Source organism: Oncorhynchus tshawytscha, linkage group LG09 (genome assembly GCF_018296145.1).
Source record: "Oncorhynchus tshawytscha isolate Ot180627B linkage group LG09, Otsh_v2.0, whole genome shotgun sequence".
Classification (NCBI taxonomy): Eukaryota; Metazoa; Chordata; class Actinopteri; order Salmoniformes; family Salmonidae; genus Oncorhynchus; species Oncorhynchus tshawytscha.
Window position 1 is genome coordinate 16753034 of NC_056437.1, and position 20000 is coordinate 16773033.

The 20000-nt window shown below is 42.1% G+C and overlaps 1 protein-coding gene across 1 annotated transcript in view; it reads right to left on the bottom strand.

Moving 5' to 3' along the window:
• LOC112257258 (A disintegrin and metalloproteinase with thrombospondin motifs 6-like) overlaps positions 1 to 20000 on the bottom strand; it is a 142074-nt gene that overhangs the window by 93667 nt on the left and 28407 nt on the right. The window contains exon 8 of the mRNA XM_042326608.1: positions 5109 to 5152. Coding sequence (XP_042182542.1) covers positions 5109 to 5152 — 44 coding nt within the window. The remainder of the gene's footprint in view (positions 1 to 5108; positions 5153 to 20000) is intronic.

Here is a 20000-nt window from a genome sequence, read left to right on the forward strand (position 1 = left end):
CCCTTGAATTGAATTGAATTGAGAGAGAGAGAGGTAGAGAGAGAGAGAGGTAGAGTGAGAGGTAGAGAGAGAGAGAGAGAGAGAGAGAGAGAGAGGTAGAGAGAGTAGGAGAGAGAGAGAGAGGAGAGAGAGGTAGAGAGAGAGAGAGAGAGGTAGAGAGAGAGAGAGGTAGAGAGAGAGAGAGGTAGAGTGAGAGGTAGAGAGAGGTAGAGAGAGAGAGAGAGAGAGAGAGAGAGGTAGAGAGAGTAGGAGAGAGAGAGAGAGAGAGAGAGAGAGAGGTAGAGAGAGAGAGAGAGAGAGAGCGAGAGAGAGAGAGAGAGACAGGGTAGAGAGAGAGAGAGAGAGAGAGTAGAGAGAGAGAGAGAGAGAGAGAGAGAGAGAGAGAGAGAGAGAGAGAGAGCGAGAGAGAGGTAGAGAGAGAGAGAGCGAGAGAGATAGAGGTAGTGAGAGAGAGAGGTAGAGAGAGAGGAGAGAGAGAGAGAGGTAGAGAGAGAGAGAGAGAGAGGTAGAGAGAGAGGTAGAGAGAGGGGTAGAGGGAGAGAGAGCGAGGTAGAGAGAGAGAGAGAGAGGTAGAGAGTGAGGTAGAGAGAGAGCGAGAGAGAGAGAGAGAGGTAGAGAGAGAGCGAGAGAGCGAGAGAGAGAAGAAGGCAACTCTAAACTTCTCAGGCTGCACCTTATTCCATTTATAGTGCACTACTTTTGACCAGGGCCCATATTGGAAATAGGGTGCTATTTGGGACGTTGGCTAAGAGCTTTGAGAGTGAACTTCTTCTCTCAGGGCTCTGGAAAAATGTAGTGCACTACATAAGAAATAGGGTGTGATTTGGGACACAGCCTCAGTTCATGCTGCTGCTGCTGCTAGACTCACCAGCAGGACCTGACTTCAGCATCAACTGGCTAGACATGAACTTTTTTCAACCTAAAGTCAGAGCTGGAAAATGTCTAGACAGGCTTGGATTTATACATTTCACTTCAAGTAACAAGGGACCACCTAGTGATGCAGGATATTGAATTTAAGAAAACATCCCCACCCCCCTAAAAAATATAGAGTTCCAAAGAGAAAGCAATAGGCATATTCTTTATATTTGAGAAAGAGCTCTTTTGGAGAGAGAAGCAGAAGAGTGAAAGAACGCTGAGTAAAGCTATACAATTGCCTGTCTGTGCGTGTGCGCTTGTGTGTTGGCGTGTCACTGTAGTATGTGCATTTCATCTTATGCAAGATAAGATGAAATGCATGTTATTTTTAGCTTTGTCAAAAAGCAAGCATATAGAGTTCTACATGTTTTGTGTGTGTGTGTGAGTGAGGTTGGAGAGTAGAGCCATCCAGGTGTCTCTGTTCTTCCCCCAGAGGGTAACAGGTCAGATAGAAAGAGAAGAGATTCCATCTACAGGTTACTGGGAAGGGTTTCACATAACACTCAGAAGTGGGGTTGGTTAGGTATTATCTCCAACTCAGATTACCCAGAGACCCAAGGGGAAAAGAGCTGACCTGTAGCATGACCCCTAATGATAGGGTGAGGAGGGAAGAAGATGAGTAGGGGAGAGGGGGGAGAAGGGTTGAGAGGGACAGAATGGAGGAGGAGAAGAGAAGAGGAGGGTGTTGAAAAGGGAGGACAAATGGAGAGGGAGAGGGGAAGGAGGAGAGGATATGGGGAAAAGGGTGAGGGGAACGGGGTTGAGACGGGAGAAGAAATGGAGAGGGAGAGGGAGAGGGGAAGGAGGAGAGGATATGGGGAAAAGGGTGAGGGGAACGGGGTTGAGACGGGAGAAGAAATAGAGAGGGAGAGAAGGAGGAGGAGAGGAGAAACAGAGGAAAAGTGAGTGAGAAGAAGTGAGTGAGAGAGAACGAGGAAGCCAAGCAGATGCTGGTGCAATTAAAGCGACGGGGGGAATGTGACGAATGCGGTCAATCTGTCAAACCCCCCCAGAGTCCCAATATTACCTCCAAGATATACTGTGGAGCCTGCAGGGGCTCTACACCATCAGAGGGAGGGAGGCAAGGAGGAGGGGGGATGCTGACACTCCCTGCCATCCTTTCTCCACCACAACGCTCTCTTTCTCTCTCTCTTGTTATCTCTGAATTTCATCCTTCACTTTCTATATGTCCCTCTATCTTTCTGTTTTTTCTCCCCCTTGCCTTCCTGAGCTTGGTTACAGAAGCTTAACAAGTTTGTAATTTAAGTTTGCCACAGTTTCTGTCACAGTGGAGACACAACATGTCAAACCAAACCCCTGGCAAAAATGACTGGAAACCTGTGTCCTTAAAGTACTGTAGCAGGAGAAAAACACGCCATATGAACTTATAAATATCCACATTATTTGAGCTATATTGGTAGAAGGACACAGTCAAGTGCACTTGGAGGTTACCACGCCTGTGCCCTGCCCTGCATGGACCTAACCCCGTCTGTACCCGCCCCGACGACAGTAAACGCCACCTGGTCTCTCTGACCTGTCTTTCCTTGCCTCCAGGCCACAGAACAGAGAGCAGAGAGCCGAGAACGGAGAAGAGATAAGAGAACAGAGAACAGAGAACAGAACAGAGAGCAGAGAGCAGAGAAAAGATCAGAACAGAGAACAGAGAAAAGAACAGAACAGAGACCAGAACAGAACAGAGAACAGAGAAAAGAACAGAACAGAGAGCAGAGAAAAGAACAGAGAACAGAGAGCAGAGAACAGAGAAAAGAACAGAACAGAGAACAGAGAAAAGAACGGAACAGAGAGCAGAGAGCAGAGAAAATAACAGAACAAAGAGCAGAGAACAGAGAAAAGAACAGAACAGAGAACAGAGAAAAAAACATAACAGAGAACAGAGAGCAGAGAACAGAGAAAAGAACAGAACAGAGAACAGAGAAAAGAACGGAACAGAGAGCAGAGAGCAGAGAAAATAACAGAACAAAGAGCAGAGAACAGAGAAAAGAACAGAACAGAGAACAGAGAAAAGAACAGAGAAAAGAACAGAACAGAGAGCAGAGAACAGAGAAAAGAACAGAACAGAGAACAGAGAAAAGAACAGAGAAAAGAACAGAACAGAGAGCAGAGAACAGAGAAAATAACAGAACAGAGATCAGAGAACAGAGAAAAGAACAGAAGAGAGCAGAGAACAGAAAGCAGAGAACAGAGAAAAGAACAGAACAGATAAAATAGAGCAGAGAAAAGAACAGAACATAGAGCAGAGAGCAGAGAACAGAAAGAAGGACAGAACAGAGAGCAGAGAAAAGAACAGAACAGAGAGCAGAGAACAGAGAAAAGGACAGAACAGAGAGCAGAGAAAAGAACAGAACAGAGAGAACAGAACATAACAGAGAGCAGAGAAAAGAGAGAAGAGAAAAGAACAGAACAGAGAGCAGAGAGAAGAGAAAAGAACAGAACAGAGAGCAGAGAAAAGAACAGAACAGAGAGCAGAGAGCAGAGAAAAGAACAGAACAGAGAACAGAACAGAACATAACAGAGAGCAGAGAAAATAACAGAACAGAGAACAGAGAGAAGAGAAAAGAACAGAACAGAGAACAGAAAAGAACAGAACAGAGAACAGAGAGAAGAGAAAATAACAGAACAGAGAGAAGAGAAAAGTACAGAACACAGAGCAGAGAAAATAACAGAACAGAGAGCAGAGAGCAGAGAACAGAGAAAAGGACAGAACAGAGAGCAGAGAAAAGAACAGAACAGAGAGCAGAGAACAGAGAAAATAACAGAACAGAGAGCAGAGAAAAGAACAGAACAGAGAGCAGAGAGCAGAGAACAGAGAAAAGAACAGAAAAGAACAGAGAGCAGAGAACAGAGAAAAGAATAGAACAGAGAGCAGAGAAAAGAACAGAACAGAGAGCAGAGATCAGAGAACAGATAAAAGAACAGAACAGAGAGCAGAGAAAAGAACAAACAGAGAGCAGAAGCAGAGAGCAGAGAAAAGAACAGAACCGAGAGCAGAGAAAAGAACAGAACAGAGAGCAGAGAGCAGAGAAAAAGAACAGAACAGAGCAGAGAAAAGAACAGAACAGAGAGCAGAGAAAATAACAGAACAGAGAACAGAGAGCAGAGAAAATAACAGAACAGAGAGCAGAGAAAAGAGAAAATAACAGAACAGAGAAAAGAACAGAGAAAAGAACAGAACAGAGAGCAGAGAACAGAGAAAATAACAGAACAGAGACAGAGAACAGAGAAAAGAACAGAAGAGAGCAGAGAACAGAAAGCAGAGAACAGAGAAAAGAACAGAACAGATAAAATAGAGCAGAGAAAAGAACAGAACAGAGAGCAGAGAACAGAGAACAGAGAACAGAGAAAAGAACAGAACAGAGAGCAGAGAAAAGAACAGAGACCAGAGAGCAGAGAAAAGAACAGAACAGAGAGAACAGAACATAACAGAGAGCAGAGAAAAGAGAGAAGAGAAAAGAACAGAACAGAGAGCAGAGAGAAGAGAAAAGAACAGAACAGAGAGCAGAGAAAAGAACAGAACAGAGAGCAGAGAGCAGAGAAAAGAACAGAACAGAGAACAGAACAGAACATAACAGAGAGCAGAGAAAATAACAGAACAGAAACAGAGACAGAACAGAGAACAGAAAAGAACAGAACAGAGAACAGAGAGAAGAGAAAATAACAGAACAGAGAGAAGAGAAAAGTACAGAACACAGAGCAGAGAAAATAACAGAACAGAGAGCAGAGAGCAGAGAACAGAGAAAAGGACAGAACAGAGAGCAGAGAAAAGAACAGAACAGAGAGCAGAGAACAGAGAAAATAACAGAACAGAGAGCAGAGAAAAGAACAGAACAGAGAGCAGAGAGCAGAGAACAGAGAAAAGAACAGAGCAAAGAACAGAGAGCAGAGAACAGAGAAAAGAATAGAACAGAGAGCAGAGAAAAGAACAGAACAGAGAGCAGAGATCAGAGAACAGATAAAAGAACAGAACAGAGAGCAGAGAAAAGAACAGAACAGAGAGCAGAGAGCAGAGAGCAGAGAAAAGAACAGAACCGAGAGCAGAGAAAAGAACAGAACAGAGAGCAGAGAAAAGAACAGAACCGAGAGCAGAGAAAAGAACAGAACAGAGAGCAGAGAAAATAACAGAACAGAGAGCAGAGAAAAGAGAAAATAACAGAACAGAGAGCATTGCCACTCACCTAGAGTCCCACAGGGTTTGTTCTTGTAAGTGCAGATGTCGTACCTGAGGGAGAAAAAGAAGAGAGAAAAAAACATGAGACATGATTCTTCTGTCAGGCTCTCTCTAGTTCTATTCTATTCTACTATATTCTACTCTACTCTATCCTAGTCTATTTTACTATACTCTATCCTAGTCTATTATATTCTACTATACTCTATCCTAGTCTATTTTACTATACTCTACTCTATCCTAGTCTATATGTTCTACTCTACTCTATCCTAGTCCATTATATTCTACTATATTCTACTCTACTCTATCCTAGTCTATTATATTCTACTCTACTCTATCCTAGTCTATTATATTCTACTCTACTCTACTCTATCCTAGTCTATTATATTCTACTACTCTACTCTATCCTAGTCTATTATATTCTACTCTACTCTATCCTAGTCTATTATATTCTACTATATTCTACTCTACTCTATCCTAGTCTATTATATTCTACTATATTCTACTCTACTCTATCCTAGTCTATTATATTCTACTATATTCTACTCTACTCTATCCCAGTCTATTATATTCTACTCTACTCTATCCCAGTCTATTATATTCTACTCTAATCTATCCTAGTCTATTATATTCTACTCTACTCTATCCTAGTCTATTATATTCTACTCTACTCTATCCTAGTCTATTATTTTCTACTCTACTCTATCCTAGTCTATTATATTCTACTCTACTCTAACATAGTCTATTATATTCTACTATATTCGACTCTACTTTATCCTAGTCTATTATATTCTACTCTAGTCTATTATATTCTACTATATTCGACTCTACTCTATCCTAGTCTATTATATTCTACTCTATCCTAGTCTATTATATTCTACTATATTCTACTCTACTCTATCCCAGTCTATTATATTCTACTATATTCTACTCTACTCTATCCCAGTCTATTATGTTCTACTCTACTCTATCCTAGTCCATTATATTCTACTATATTCTACTCTACTCTATCCTAGTCCATTATATTCTACTATATTCTACTCTACTCTATCCTAGTCTATTATATTCTACTATATTCTACTATACTCTATCCTAGTCTATTATATTCTACTCTACTCTATCCTAGTCTATTATATTCTACTATATTCTACTCTACTCTATCCCAGTCTATTATATTCTACTCTACTCTATCCTAGTCTATTATATTCTACTCTACTCTATCCTAGTCTATTATATTCTACTATATTCTACTCTACTCTATCCCAGTCTATTATATTCTACTCTACTCTATCCTAGTCTACTATATTCTACTCTACTCTATCCTAGTCTATTATATTCTACTATATTCTACTCTACTCTATCCCAGTCTATTGTATTCTACTCTACTCCATCCTAGTCTATTTTATTCTACTCTAAGCAACTCTGATGTTGAAATGGGGCATCTCAGGCATCCACCTGCAGTTTTTGACCATAGTTTTTATACTGCAACTGTCACGACTCCCACAGAAGGTGGCTCCCCTGCCTGTTCAGGCGGCGCTCTGTGGTCGTCGTCGCCGGTCTACTGGCTGCCACCGATCCTCCGCACCCACCACTCCAGGCGTTGTGACAGCAACAGATTAGTCAAATCATGAAGGTTTGTCCTTCTATGAATGTATTTAAATGTCAACCAGCTAACAGGCAGGCAGGCAGGCAGGCAGGCAGGCAGGCAGGCAGGCAGGCAGGCAGGCAGGCAGGCAGGCAGAGAGCAACACAGTCTTTGAAGTCTATTAAGACCCTGCTGTGTCCCTGTTGTAGCCCTCTCACTCTGTCTGTCTGTCTGTATGTCTGTCTGTCTGTCTGTCTGTCTGTCTGTCCCTCCGTCCTCCCATTTATTTGTCTGTCTCTCTTTCTCTGTCTATCTGATACAATACTAATCCAATCCAACGCAGGACAAACCCCTGAACGTTAAACAACTCATCATACATTTACCAGTCATTCCTAAACTCTTAATCTACTAAAAACCCAATGACACTGCAAATAAAATGTTGTTTTGCCCCCTTGGTCCGTCTCCCCTCCACCCCCCTACCCTGGTAGACCGGTTCCAAACCCATGAGGTACGGTCTCCAGGACAAACAGACTCCACCTCATTTACTAAATCTATTTATTTAGATTTATGTCCTTTAATTTCCCCCTGGGTTTCTCAAACACCACGGGCCACGTTCCAAACTAGACACACTGTGGCCATCAAACCCAGAACCTAATAAAGCAACAACAACGAAGGAAGGAGAGGTCACTATGTATAGCACAGTGCCTAGAGGGATGAGCTGGACCTGTACCATACATAACCTCCTCAGGGATAATGACTGTAACGACGGCAGAACAAGAGAACCATAAGAACATAGGAGAGAGAGAGCGAGAGAGAGAGAGATGTATTATTTTATTACAATGTATATTGTATACATTATTGCTTTGGTAATAGTTGGTTTTTCATGCATAAGAAGCAGCTTGAATTTGAGAGAGAGAGAGAGAGAGAGAGAGAGCGAGAGCAAGAGAAAGAGGAGCGGAGATAGAGAGACAGAAATAGACATACAGACAGGATAGTGAATGATAGCTCATCCTTCTAGGAATGATAGTGACCTATCAGAACAGACCGTCCACCTCAAGGATAATGTCTCTTCCTTATGTTTCTGACTGACCACAACCAGACCACAACCACAGGATACCAATGCCATGACAACCTCTGCCATGAACACTTCTACTATGACATCATGCTTGCTGTGTGCTCACTGTAACCACAGTCTGCGCTCTGCAGGGTGAACCAACCTCACATTGCACGCTTAGAAGTTTAATTTAATTTTAATTTAACCTTTATTTTAAATTAACAGGCAACTCAATGAAGAACAAATTATTATTTACAATGACTGCCTGGCAGAAGTTGCGTTTGGGAGTACAGTATGCAATTAATATACTGTTATCAGCCATACAGAAGTAGGATCTTAATTTGATCACTCTTGTGTTGCTAAAAATGTTCATGCACAGCAGGAAATGCAAGCTAGTAGTGTATTCAAGGTTTAAAAATGCTTCTAAAGTTTGTAATTTCTACTTTAAAATCTCAGACTGGATTTTTCCTAACAAAAAATGTATCAATCCCTACAAAAAAAATGAATTAATTTTAATCCACGTAATAATTCACATTTCCTGTTGCTGCAGGATTATTTTCCTGCTGTAGCAAACTGGCTCAAATGAAGATCCTACATCTGTATACACATCAATACGGACTTAGTAGTGACAGAGTCTCCAATGCAATACACAAATATCTGTTAAAAACAGTAAGCACACAGCTGAAACAAGGAGATGGAGATCTATGATAAACTGCATGGCCTAGGGCAAGGTATGGCTAGGTATTATCTCTAACCCAGATTACCCAGAGACCCAAAAGGCAAAGAGCTGACCTGTAACATGACCCCTGATGAGGAGGAAGGCGAGGGGTAGGGTAGGGGAGAGGTTGCTGGTTCAAATCCGTGATCAGAATACGTGAAAAATCTGCCAATGTGCACTTTAACAAGGCACTTAACGCAAATGTCTCATGTAAGCTGCTTTGGATAAGAGTGTCTGCTAAATGACTAAAATGTAGATAGTAGGCAAGGCTTAACATGCCAAACATCTCTAATGTTACTGACAGTAGTTGGGAGCCTTAGAAGTTATGCTGCCATTGTGATGCCAGAAGGCTACTGAAGGGGTTTTATGGAGTGCTTGCTGTCTTCAGCCGTCTGTTGTGTCCGTATTTATCGAAGAACTGGTCTGTACTGGTAAACTTACATCACATCAGCCTTCTGCTGATACAGGGACTGGTCTGTACTGGTAAACTTACATCACATCAGCCTTCTGCTGCTACAGGTACTGGTCTGTACTGGTAAACTTACATCACATCAGCCTTCTGCTGCTACAGGTACTGGTCTGTACTGGTAAACTTACATCACATCAGCCTTCTGCTGCTACAGGGACTGGTCTGTACTGGTAAACTTACATCACATCAGCCTTCTGCTGCTACAGGGACTGGTCTGTACTGGTAAACTTACATTACATCAGCCTTCTGCTGCTACAGGGACTGGTCTGTACTGGTAAAGTTACATTACATCAGCCTTCTGCTGCTACAGGTACTGGTCTGTACTGGTAAAGTTACATCACATCAGCCTTCTGCTGCTACAGGGACTGGTCTGTACTGGTAAAGTTACATCACATCAGCCTTCTGCTGCTACAGGCCTCTCCAGCGTGTGTCTGATGCTAAACCAACACTAGCTGCTAGCCATTCACTAAAGCCTTTTGTTGTATGCACAGGGAATGCTGTACGCTGCTTACAGAGTTCAGTGATGTTCAGTGACTGTGTTTGTATTATAGGCCCTCTACAACATCTCATTAGAGACAGAGACAGAGAGAGAGAGAGAGAGAGAGAGAGAGAGAGAGAGAGAGAGAGAGAGAGAGAGAGAGAGAGAGAGAGAGAGAGATAGATAGAGAGATAGATAGATAGATAGATAGATGATGATGATGATGATGATGATGATGATGATGATAGATAGATAGATAGATAGATAGATAGATAGATAGATAGATAGATAGATAGATAGATAGATAGATAGATAGATAGATAGATAGATAGATAGATAGATAGATAGATAGATAGATAGATAGATAGATAGATAGATAGATAGATAGATAGATAGATAGATAGATAGATAGATAGATAGATAGATAGATAGATAGATAGATAGATAGATAGATAGATAGATAGAAGGAAGGAAGGAAGGAAGGAAGGAAGGAAGGAAGGAAGGAAGGAAGGAAGGAAGGAAGGAAGGAAGGAAGGAAGGAAGGAAGGAAGGAAGGAAGGAAGGAAGGAAGGAAGGAAGGAAGGAAGGAAGGAGAGAGAGAGGTAAAAATACTTGAATCAGTTATAGAAGCCATTGCCCTTTATGGTTATGAGGTCTGGGGTCCGCTCACCCAACCAAGAATTCACAAAATGGGACAAACACCAAATTGAGACTCTGCATGCAGAATTCTGCTAAAATATCCTCCGTGTACAATGTAGAACACCAAATATGCATGCAGAGCAGAATTAGGCCGATACCCGCTAATGATCAAAATCCAAGAAAGAGCTGTCAAATTCTACAACCACCTAAAAGGAAGCGATTCCCAAACCTTCCATAACAAAGCCATCACCTACAGTGAAGAGTCCCCTAAGCAAGTTGGTCCTGGCGCTCTGTTCACACACAATCACACCCCACCCCACAGAGCCCCAGGACAGCAACACAATTAGACCCAACCAAATCATGAGAAAACAAAAAGATAATTACTTGACACATTAGAAAGAATTAACAAAAAAACAGAGCAGACTAGAATGCTATTTGGCCCTAAACAGAGAGTACACAGTGGCAGAATACCTGACCACTGTGACTGACCCAAACCTAAAGATAGCTTTGACTATGTACAGACTCAGTGAGCATATCCTTGCTATTGAGAAAGGCCACCGTAGTCAGACCTGGCTCTCAAGAAAAGACAGGCTATGTGCACACTGCCATCAAAATGAGGTGGAAACTGAGCTGCACTTCCTAACCTCCTGCCCAAATTATGACCATATTAGAGACACACATTTCCCTCAGATTACACAGATCCACAAAGAATTCAAAAACAAACCCGATTTTGATAAACTCCCATATCTACTGGGTGAAATACCACAGTGTGCCATCACAGCAGCAAAATTTGTGACCTGTTGCCACAAGAAAAGGTTAACCAGTGAAGAACAAACACCATTGTAAATACAACTCATATTTATGTTTATTTATTTTCACTTTTGTACTTTAACCATTTAACCAAACTGACTTGTTGGAAAGGTGGCATCCTATGACAGTGCCACGTTGAAAGTCGCTGAGCCATTTTACTGCCAATGTTTGTTTAGGGAGATTGCATGGCTGTGTGCTGGATTTGATACACCTGTCAGCATCGAGCGTGGCTGAAATAGCCCAATCCACTCATTTGAAGGGGTGCTGAAATAGCCCAATCCACTCATTTGAAGGGGTGCTGAAATAGCCCAATCCACTCATTTGAAGGGGTGCTGAAATAGCCCAATCCACTCATTTGAAGGGGTGCTGAAATAGCTCAATGCACTCATTTGAAGGGGTGCTGAAATACCCCAATCCACTCATTTGAAGGGGTGCTGAAATAGCCCAATCCACTCAATCCACTCATTTGAAGGGGTGCTGAAATAGTCCAATCCACTCATTTGAAGGGGTGCTGAAATAGTCCAATCCACTCATTTGAAGGGGTGCTGAAATAGCCCAATCCACTCATTTGAAGGGGTGCTGAAATAGCCCAATCCACTCATTTGAAAGGGTTTCCACATACTTTAGTATAGATAGTGTAGTTCTATGATAAATTGCATGGCCGAGGGCAACCCTCATCAAAATCACTCATCGTCTCATAAAACCCTGTTTTAACCTGATATTTTTCCAGTGATATCTTTAGTCATAAATGTAATGGCCACACAGTAAAGCTGCGCGTTGCTAACGTAAACAGTCTTAAAATCGCTGTGCTCTTTCTTTAGGTGGATTCCATCAGGGAATGGGGGGATTTTCTAGCAGACACAGTGGTTAATGAAACCTTCCTGGGTCCATCATTAACTATTTATAGATGCATGTTAGCATCCTGACGCTCAGCACAGCTCATCTCATCGCCTACACACAACTTGATGTTCCATTATACTCAGGCCCTAACAAAGTTCTGATTCACTCTCTCTCTTTCTATCTCTCTTTCTATCTCTCTTTCTATCTCTCTTTCTATCTATCTATCTCTCTTTCTATCTCTCTTTCTTTCTTTCTTTCTTTCTATCTATCTATCTATCTATCTATCTATCTATCTATCTATCTATCTATCTATCTATCTATCTATCTATCTATCTATCTATCTGTACTCGATATCATCTACTGTATCTTGCCTATGCTGCTCTGTACCATCACTCATTCATTCATATATCCTTATGTACATATTCTTTATCCCCTTACACTGTGTATAAGACAGTAGTTTTTTTGGAATTGTTAGTTAGATTACTTGTTCGTTATTACTGCATTGTCGGAACTAGAAGCACAAGCATTTCGCTACACTCGCATTAACATCTGCTAACCATGTGTATGTGACAAATAAAATTTGATTTGATTTGATTTGATTTTTATCTGTCTATCTATCTATCTATCTATCTATCTATCTATCTATCTATCTATCTATCTATCTATCTATCTATCTATCTATCTGTCTGTCTGTCTGTCTGTCTGTCTGTCTGTCTGTCTGTCTGTCTGTCTGTCTGTCTGTCTGTCTGTCTGTCTGTCTGTCTGTCTGTCTGTCTGTCTGTCTGTCTGTCTGTCTGTCTGTCTGTCTGTCTGTCTGTCTGTCTGTCTGTCTGTCTGTCTATCTATCTATCTATCTATCTATCTATCTATCTATTCAATTCAATTCAAGGGGCTTTATTGGCATGGGAAACACATGTTAACATTGTCAAAGCAAGTGAGGTAGATAATATACAAAAGTGAAATAAATAATAACAATGAACAATAAACATTACACTCACAGAAGTTCAAAAAAAAAAAAGACATTACAAATGTCTTATTATGTATATATACAGTGTTGTAACGATGTACAAATGGTTAAAGTACAAAAGGGAAAATAAATAAACATAAATATGGGTTGTATTTACAATGGTGTTTGTTCTTCGCTGGTTGCCCTTTTCTTGTGGCAACAGGTCAAAAATCTTGCTGCTGTGATGGCACACTGTGGTATTTCACCAAGTAGAAATGGGAGCTTATCAAAATCGGGTTTGTTTTTGAATTCTTTGTGGATCTGTGTTATCTGAGGGAAATGTGTGTCTCTAATATGGTCATAATTTGGGCAGGAGGTTAGGAAGTGCAGCTCAGTTTCCACCTCATTTTGTGGGCAGTGTGCACATAGCCCGTCTTCTCTTGAGAGCCAGGTCTGCCTACGGTGGCCTTTCTCAATAGCAAGGCTATGCTCACTGAGTCTGTACATAGTCAAACCTTTCCTTCGGTTTGGGTCAGTGACAGTGGTCAGGTATTCTGCCACTGTGTACTCTCTGTTTAGGGCCAAATAGCATTCTAGTCTGCTCTGTTTTTTTTTGTTAATTCTTTCCAATGTGTCAAGTAATTATCTTTTTGTTTTCTCATAATTGTGTTGCTGTCCTGGGGCTCTGTGGGGTGTGTTTGTGTTTGTGTACAGAGTTCCAGGACCAGCTTGCTTAGTGGACTCTTCTCCAGGTTCATCTCTCGGTAGGTGATGGCTTTGTTATGGAAGGTTTGGGAATCGCTTCCTTTTAGGTGGATGGAGAACTGAACACCTCCTTTCTGGATTTTGATAACTAGCGGGTATCGGCCCAATTCTGCTCTGCATGCATTATTTGGTGTTCTACATCGTACTCTGAGGATGTTTTTACAGAATTCTGCATGCAGAGTCTCAATTTGGTGTTTGTCCCATTTTGTGAATTCTTGGTTGATGAGCGGACCCCAGACCTCCCAACCATAAAGGGCAATGGGTTCTTTAACTGATTCAAGTATTTTTAGCCAGATCCTAATTGGTATGTTGAATTTTATGTTCCTTTTGATGGTATAGAATGCCCTTCTTGCCTTGTCTCTCAGATCATTCACAGCTTTGTGGAAGTTACCTGCAGCACTGATGTTTAGGCCAAGGTATGTATAGTTTTTTGTGTGCTCTAGGGCAACGGTGTTTAGATGGAATTTGTATCTGTGGTCCTGGCGACTGGACCTTTTTTGGAACACCATTATTTTGGTCTTACTGAGATTTACTGTCAGGGCCCAGGTGTGGCAGAATCTGTGCAGAATATCTAGATGCTGCTGTAGGCCCTCCTTGGTTGGTGACAGAAGCACCAGATCATCAGCAAACAGTAGACATTTGACTTCAGATTCTAATTGGGTGAGGCTGGGTACTGCAGACTTTTCTAGTGCCCGTGCCAATTTGTTGATATATATGTTGAAGAGGGTGGGGCTTAAACTGCATCCCTGTCTCACCCCACGGCCATGTGGGAAGAAATGTGTGTGTTTTTTGCCTATTTGAGTCTAAGGCTTTTTTTAAATCAACAAATCAAAATCAAATCAAATCAAATGTATTTATATAGCCCTTTGTACATCAGCTGATATCTCAAAGTGCTGTACAGAAACCCAGCCTTAAACCCCAAACAGCAAGCAATGCAGGTGTAGAAGCACGGTGGCTAGGAAAAACTCCCTAGAAAGCCCAAAACCTAGGAAGAAACCTAGAGAGGAACCAGGCTATGTGGGGTGGCCAGTCCTCTTCTGGCTGTGACGGGTGGCGATTATGACAGAACATGGCCAAGATGTTCAAATGTTCATAAATGACCAGCATGGTCAAATAATAATAATCACAGGCAGAACAGTTGAAACTGGAGGTGGAGTGGGGACAGCAAGGAGTGAACATGTCAGGTAGTCCTGAGGCATGGTCTTAGGGCTCAGGTCCTCCGAGAGAGAGAAAGAAAGAGAGAAAGAGAGAATTAGAGAGAGCATACTTAAATTCACACAGGACACCGGATAGGACAGGATAAGTACTCCAGATATAACAAACTGACCCTAGCCCCCCGACACATAAACTACTGCAGCATAAATACTGGAGGCTGAGACAGGAGGGGTCAGGAGACACTGTGGCCCCATCCGATGACACCCCTGGACAGGGCCAAACAGGAAGGATATAACCCCACCCACTTTGCCAAAGCACAGCCCCCACACCACTAGAGGGATATCTTCAACCACCAACTTACCATCCTGAGACAAGGCCGAGTATAGCCCACAAAGATATCCGCCACGGCACAACCCAAGGGGGGGGCGCCAGCCCAGACAGGAAGATCACATCAGTGACTCAACCCACTCAAGTGACGCACCCCTCCTAGGGACAGTATGAAAGAGCCCTAGTAAGCCAGTGACTCAGCCCCTGTAATAGGGTTAGAGGCAGAGAATCCCAATGGAAAGAGGGGGACCGGCCAGGCAGAGACAGCAAGGGAGGTTCGTTGCTCCAGAGCCTTTCTGTTCACCTTCACACTCCTGGGCCAGACTACACTCAATCATACGACCCACTGAAGAGATGAGTCTTCAGTAAAGACTTAAAGGTTGAGACTGAGTTTGCATCTCTCACATGGGTAGGCAGACCATTCCATAAAAATGGAGCTCTATAGGAGAAAGCCCTGCCTCCAGCAGTTTGCTTCGAAATTCTAGGGACAATTAGGAGGCCTGCGTCTTGTGACTGTAGCGTACGTGTAGGAATGTTCGGCAGGACCAATCTAGTCAGGATTCTAGCAGCCGTATTTAGCACTAACTGAAGTTTATTTAGTGCTTTATCCGGGTAGCCGGAAAGTAGAGCATTGCAGTAGTCTAACCTAGAAACAAAGTATGAGACTTTGAATTTGTTTTGTTTTTTTGTCAATTGGGGTGTGCAGGGTGCATACGTGGTCTGTTGTACGGTAATTTGGTAAAAAGCCAATTTGACATTTGCTCAGTACATTGTTTTCACTGAGGAAATGTACGAGTCTGCAGTTAATGATAATGCAGAGGATTTTCCCAAGGTTGCTTTTGACGCATATCCCACGGTAGCTATTGGGGTCAAATTTGTCTCCACTTTTGTGGATTGGGGTGATCAGTCCTTGGTTCCAAATACTGGGGAAGATGCCAGAGGTAAGGATGATGTTAAAGAGTTTTTGTATAGCTAATTGGAATTTGTTGTCTGTATATTTGATAATTTCATTGCGCATATACCATCAACACCACATGACTTTTTGGGTTGGAGAGTTTTTATTTTGTAGCTCATTCAAGGTAATTGGAGAATCCAGTGGGTTCTGGTAGTCTTTAATAGTTGATTCTAAGATTTGTATTTGATCATGTATATGTTTTTGCTGTTTGTTCATTGTTCATGTTCATTGTTATAGAGTCAAAAAGATTGGAGAAGTGGTTTACCCATACAACTCCATTTTGGATAGATAATTATTTGTGTTGTTGTTTGTTTGGTGTTTTCCAATTGTCCCAGAAGTGGTTAGAGTCTATGGATTCTTCAATGACATTGAGCTCTCTCATACAATAATGAGATGTTGTAGAGGGCCTATAATACAAACACAGTCACTGAACATCACTGAACTCTGTAAGCAGCGTACAGCATTCCCTGTGCATACAACAAAAGGCTTTAGTGAACGGCTAGCAGCTAGTGTTGGTTTAGCATCAGACACACGCTGGAGAGGCCTGTAGCAGCAGAAGGCTGATGTGATGTAACTTTACCAGTACAGACCAGTCCCTTAGGCAGCAGAAGGCTGATGTGATGTAAGTTTACCAGTACAGACCAGTCCCTTAGGCAGCAGAAGGCTGATGTGATGTAAGTTTACCAGTACAGACCAGTACCTGTAGCAGCAGAAGGCTGATGTAATGTAACTTTACCAGTACAGACCAGTCCCTGTAGCAGCAGAAGGCTGATGTGATGTAACTTTACCAGTACAGACCAGTCCCTGTAGCAGCAGAAGGCTGATGTGATGTAAGTTTACCAGTACAGACCAGTACCTGTAGCAGCAGAAGGCTGATGTGATGTAAGTTTACCAGTACAGACCAGTTCTTCGATAAATACGGACACAACAGACGGCTGAAGACAGCAAGCACTCCATAAAACCCCTTCAGTAGCCTTCTGGCATCACAATGGCAGCATAACTTCTAAGGCTCCCAACTACTGTCAGTAACATTAGAGATGTTTGGCATGTTAAGCCTTGCCTACTATCTACATTTTAGTCATTTAGCAGACACTCTTATCCAAAGCAGCTCACTGGTCACCATGGCAACACACACCCGTAGCACGTGCTCCAGCAGGTATATTTCACTGGTCATCCCCAAATCCAACACCTCCTTTGGCCGCCTTTCCTTCCATTTCTCTGCTGCCAGTGACTGGAACGAATTGCAAAAATCACTGAAGTTGGAGACTTATCTTCCTCACTAACTTTAAGCATCAGCTCTCAGAGCAGCTTACCGATCGCTGCAGCTGTACACAGCCCATCTGTAAATAGCTCATCCAACCAGCTACCTACCTCATCCAATATTTGTTTTTGTTTTCTGCTCTTTTGCACACCAGTGTTTCTACTTGCACATCCTCATCTGCACATCTATCACTCCAGTGTTAATTGCTAAATTGTAATTACTTTGCCACTATTGGCCTATTTATTTCCTTACCTCCGTACTTCATTTGCGCACACTGTATACAGATTTTTGTGTTATTGACTGTACTTTTGTTTATTCCATGTGTAACTCAGTGTTGTTTCTGTCGCACTGCTTTGCTTTATCTTGGCCAGGTCGCAGTTGTAAATGAGAACTTGTTCTCAACTGCCCTACCTGATTAAATAAAGGGGAAATAAAAATAAACAAATAAAAAGCAACTTACAGGAGAAATGTGCATTAAGTGCCTTGCTAAAGGGCACATTGGCAGATTTTTTATGTATTCTGATCGGGGATTTGAACCCGCAACCTTTCAGTGACTGGCCAAAAGCTCTTACAGTTTTTTTGGATTGCTCACACACTAAAATTAAAAGTAGTACACTATTAGCAAAACCTTACACTCAAGAAGCAAAACATCAGCCCATATTTGCACATCTATAAGCACATTGTCAACCTCACACTTGTTGCAAAACTCTACACACAGTGATTTGAAAACACTAAACACACTTAACATACATTACATACAAACATCTATCATGAAGTCACATCCTTGCAATACCAAAGCACTGACTGTCAGATTACCACACCGTCCAACCTATTGGTTCAACACAGTCATCAGGTGTGCAAACACTTGTTTGCTTAATTGTAGACACACCAATCAGGTGTATAAGCACTATAAAAAGCTGCAGGTGAGTTCATCGGTCTTCAAGCACAATGGAAAGAGTCAGAGAAAGAGTAAGAGGAGGACGAGGAGAACAAGGAGAACGAGGAGGAGGAGGAGGAAGGGGAGGAAGAGGAAGACAAGAAGGTGCTCAAAGAGGACCGAATCTGACAAATGAGATCCGCGCAACACTGGTTGACCACGTTGTCAACCACGGCCTGACGCTGAGGGAGGCTGGACTGCTGAGGGAGGCTGGACTGCGAGTACAGCCAAATCTAAGCCAATATACAGTGGCAAGTGTGATGAGAACATTTAGACTGGAAAATAGGTAAAAATATAATCATATCAAAAACATCTGCACGGTTTCAGTAACTGCTTACAGTACTGTATTCTATGCACTATCAGCACTTCTGTTACCTTTTCCTGTGAAATTACTGTACTATTGTATACTGTTTTTTTTCTACATAGGATGGAGGGTCAGGGACGACAAGGGGGAAGGCCTCCTATGTTCACAGAACAGCAAGAGAGGGAGATAGTAAACATGGTTTTGGCCAACAATGCTATAACACTCAAGCAGCTCCAAGCTAACATGGTCAATAACCACGCCCTTTTCAACGACATCCATCAGGTCTCAACATCAACACTGACACGCATCCTAAAAAAACAAACATATTCAAATGAAGTAAATTTATCGAGTGCCTTTCGAGCGCAATTCTGAAAGGGTGAAACGACTGCGGCATGATTATGCAGAGGTATGTATTCACTTTAGCAGTGTGATCTTGCATACTGTCTCCTAATCTTTTACTGTACTGTAATATGTATACTAGATCTACACTGAACTACACCATTTTGCCTGACACTGTTTTTCTGAGAGTTTTACGAATGGATGGAGAGGAGATCCAGCATGAGTTCATTTACGTAGATGAGGCTGGGTTCAACCTGACGAGAACACGAAGGAGGGGAAGAAACATCATTGGCCACAGGGCTATAGTCAATGTCCCAGGGCAACGTGGGGGTAATATAACACTCTGTGCAGCCATTACACAGAATGGGGTCCTCCACCGCCATGCCCATATGGGCCCTTACAACACAGCACTCATACTTACATTCTTGGACCAATTGCACAACATAACAGCAGCAAATCAAATCGATCATATGCAATACATTGTTGTCTGGGACAATGTGTCTTTCCACCTCTCTGCTCTGGTTCAGATCTGGTTTCAGCAACATCCACATTTCACCGTCCTATATCTTCCACCATACTCTCCATTCCTCAACCCTATAGAAGAGTTTTTCTCGGCATGTTGGTGGAAGGTATATGATCTCCGTCTCCAGGCTGAGGTACCCCTCATCCAAGCCATGGAGGAGGCCTGTGACCAGATGGAGGTAGCAGCAATGCAAGGATGGATTCGTCATTCAAGACGTTTCTTTCCAAGGTGTCTTGCTAATGACAACATTGCCTGCGATGTTGATCAAATTCTCTGGCCAGATCCAGCTAGGCGAAGAGACAATGTCTAGTTATTTAAAAAAAAAAAAATTTGATCTTACAATACGTAAGGTGACGTTTGGTTACAGTATTATGAATCTCCATTATGAATCTCCAGTTTCTTCAGTCTGCAACATTGGTCTTGTGTAGTGTTTGGTGAATTGACATTATATTTGTACTTTGTTGATAGTAGCCTACTCTAATCATAGGGAAGTAGAAATGCTAAAAGTGTTTTAGGTTTATCACAGCAGAGTGTAACTCGTGCAAACAGAGCATAGTAATGTGAAACGTGTGTGTTTCATATGGTAACAAAGTGTGGTTTTTAAAAAGAAGTGTATCGTTTTTACAAGAGTGTTTAATTTTGCAAAGGATCTGTAGTGTTTTGCTAATTGGGTGTGTGGTTGTGCTAATTGTGTGTAGTGTTTTGAAAACACGGGCCCTGTTTTGAAAATCGTGCTTAAGCAATCAAAAAAAACTGTAAGCACTAGGTTACCTGCCACCCCTATCTTTATGGTCACT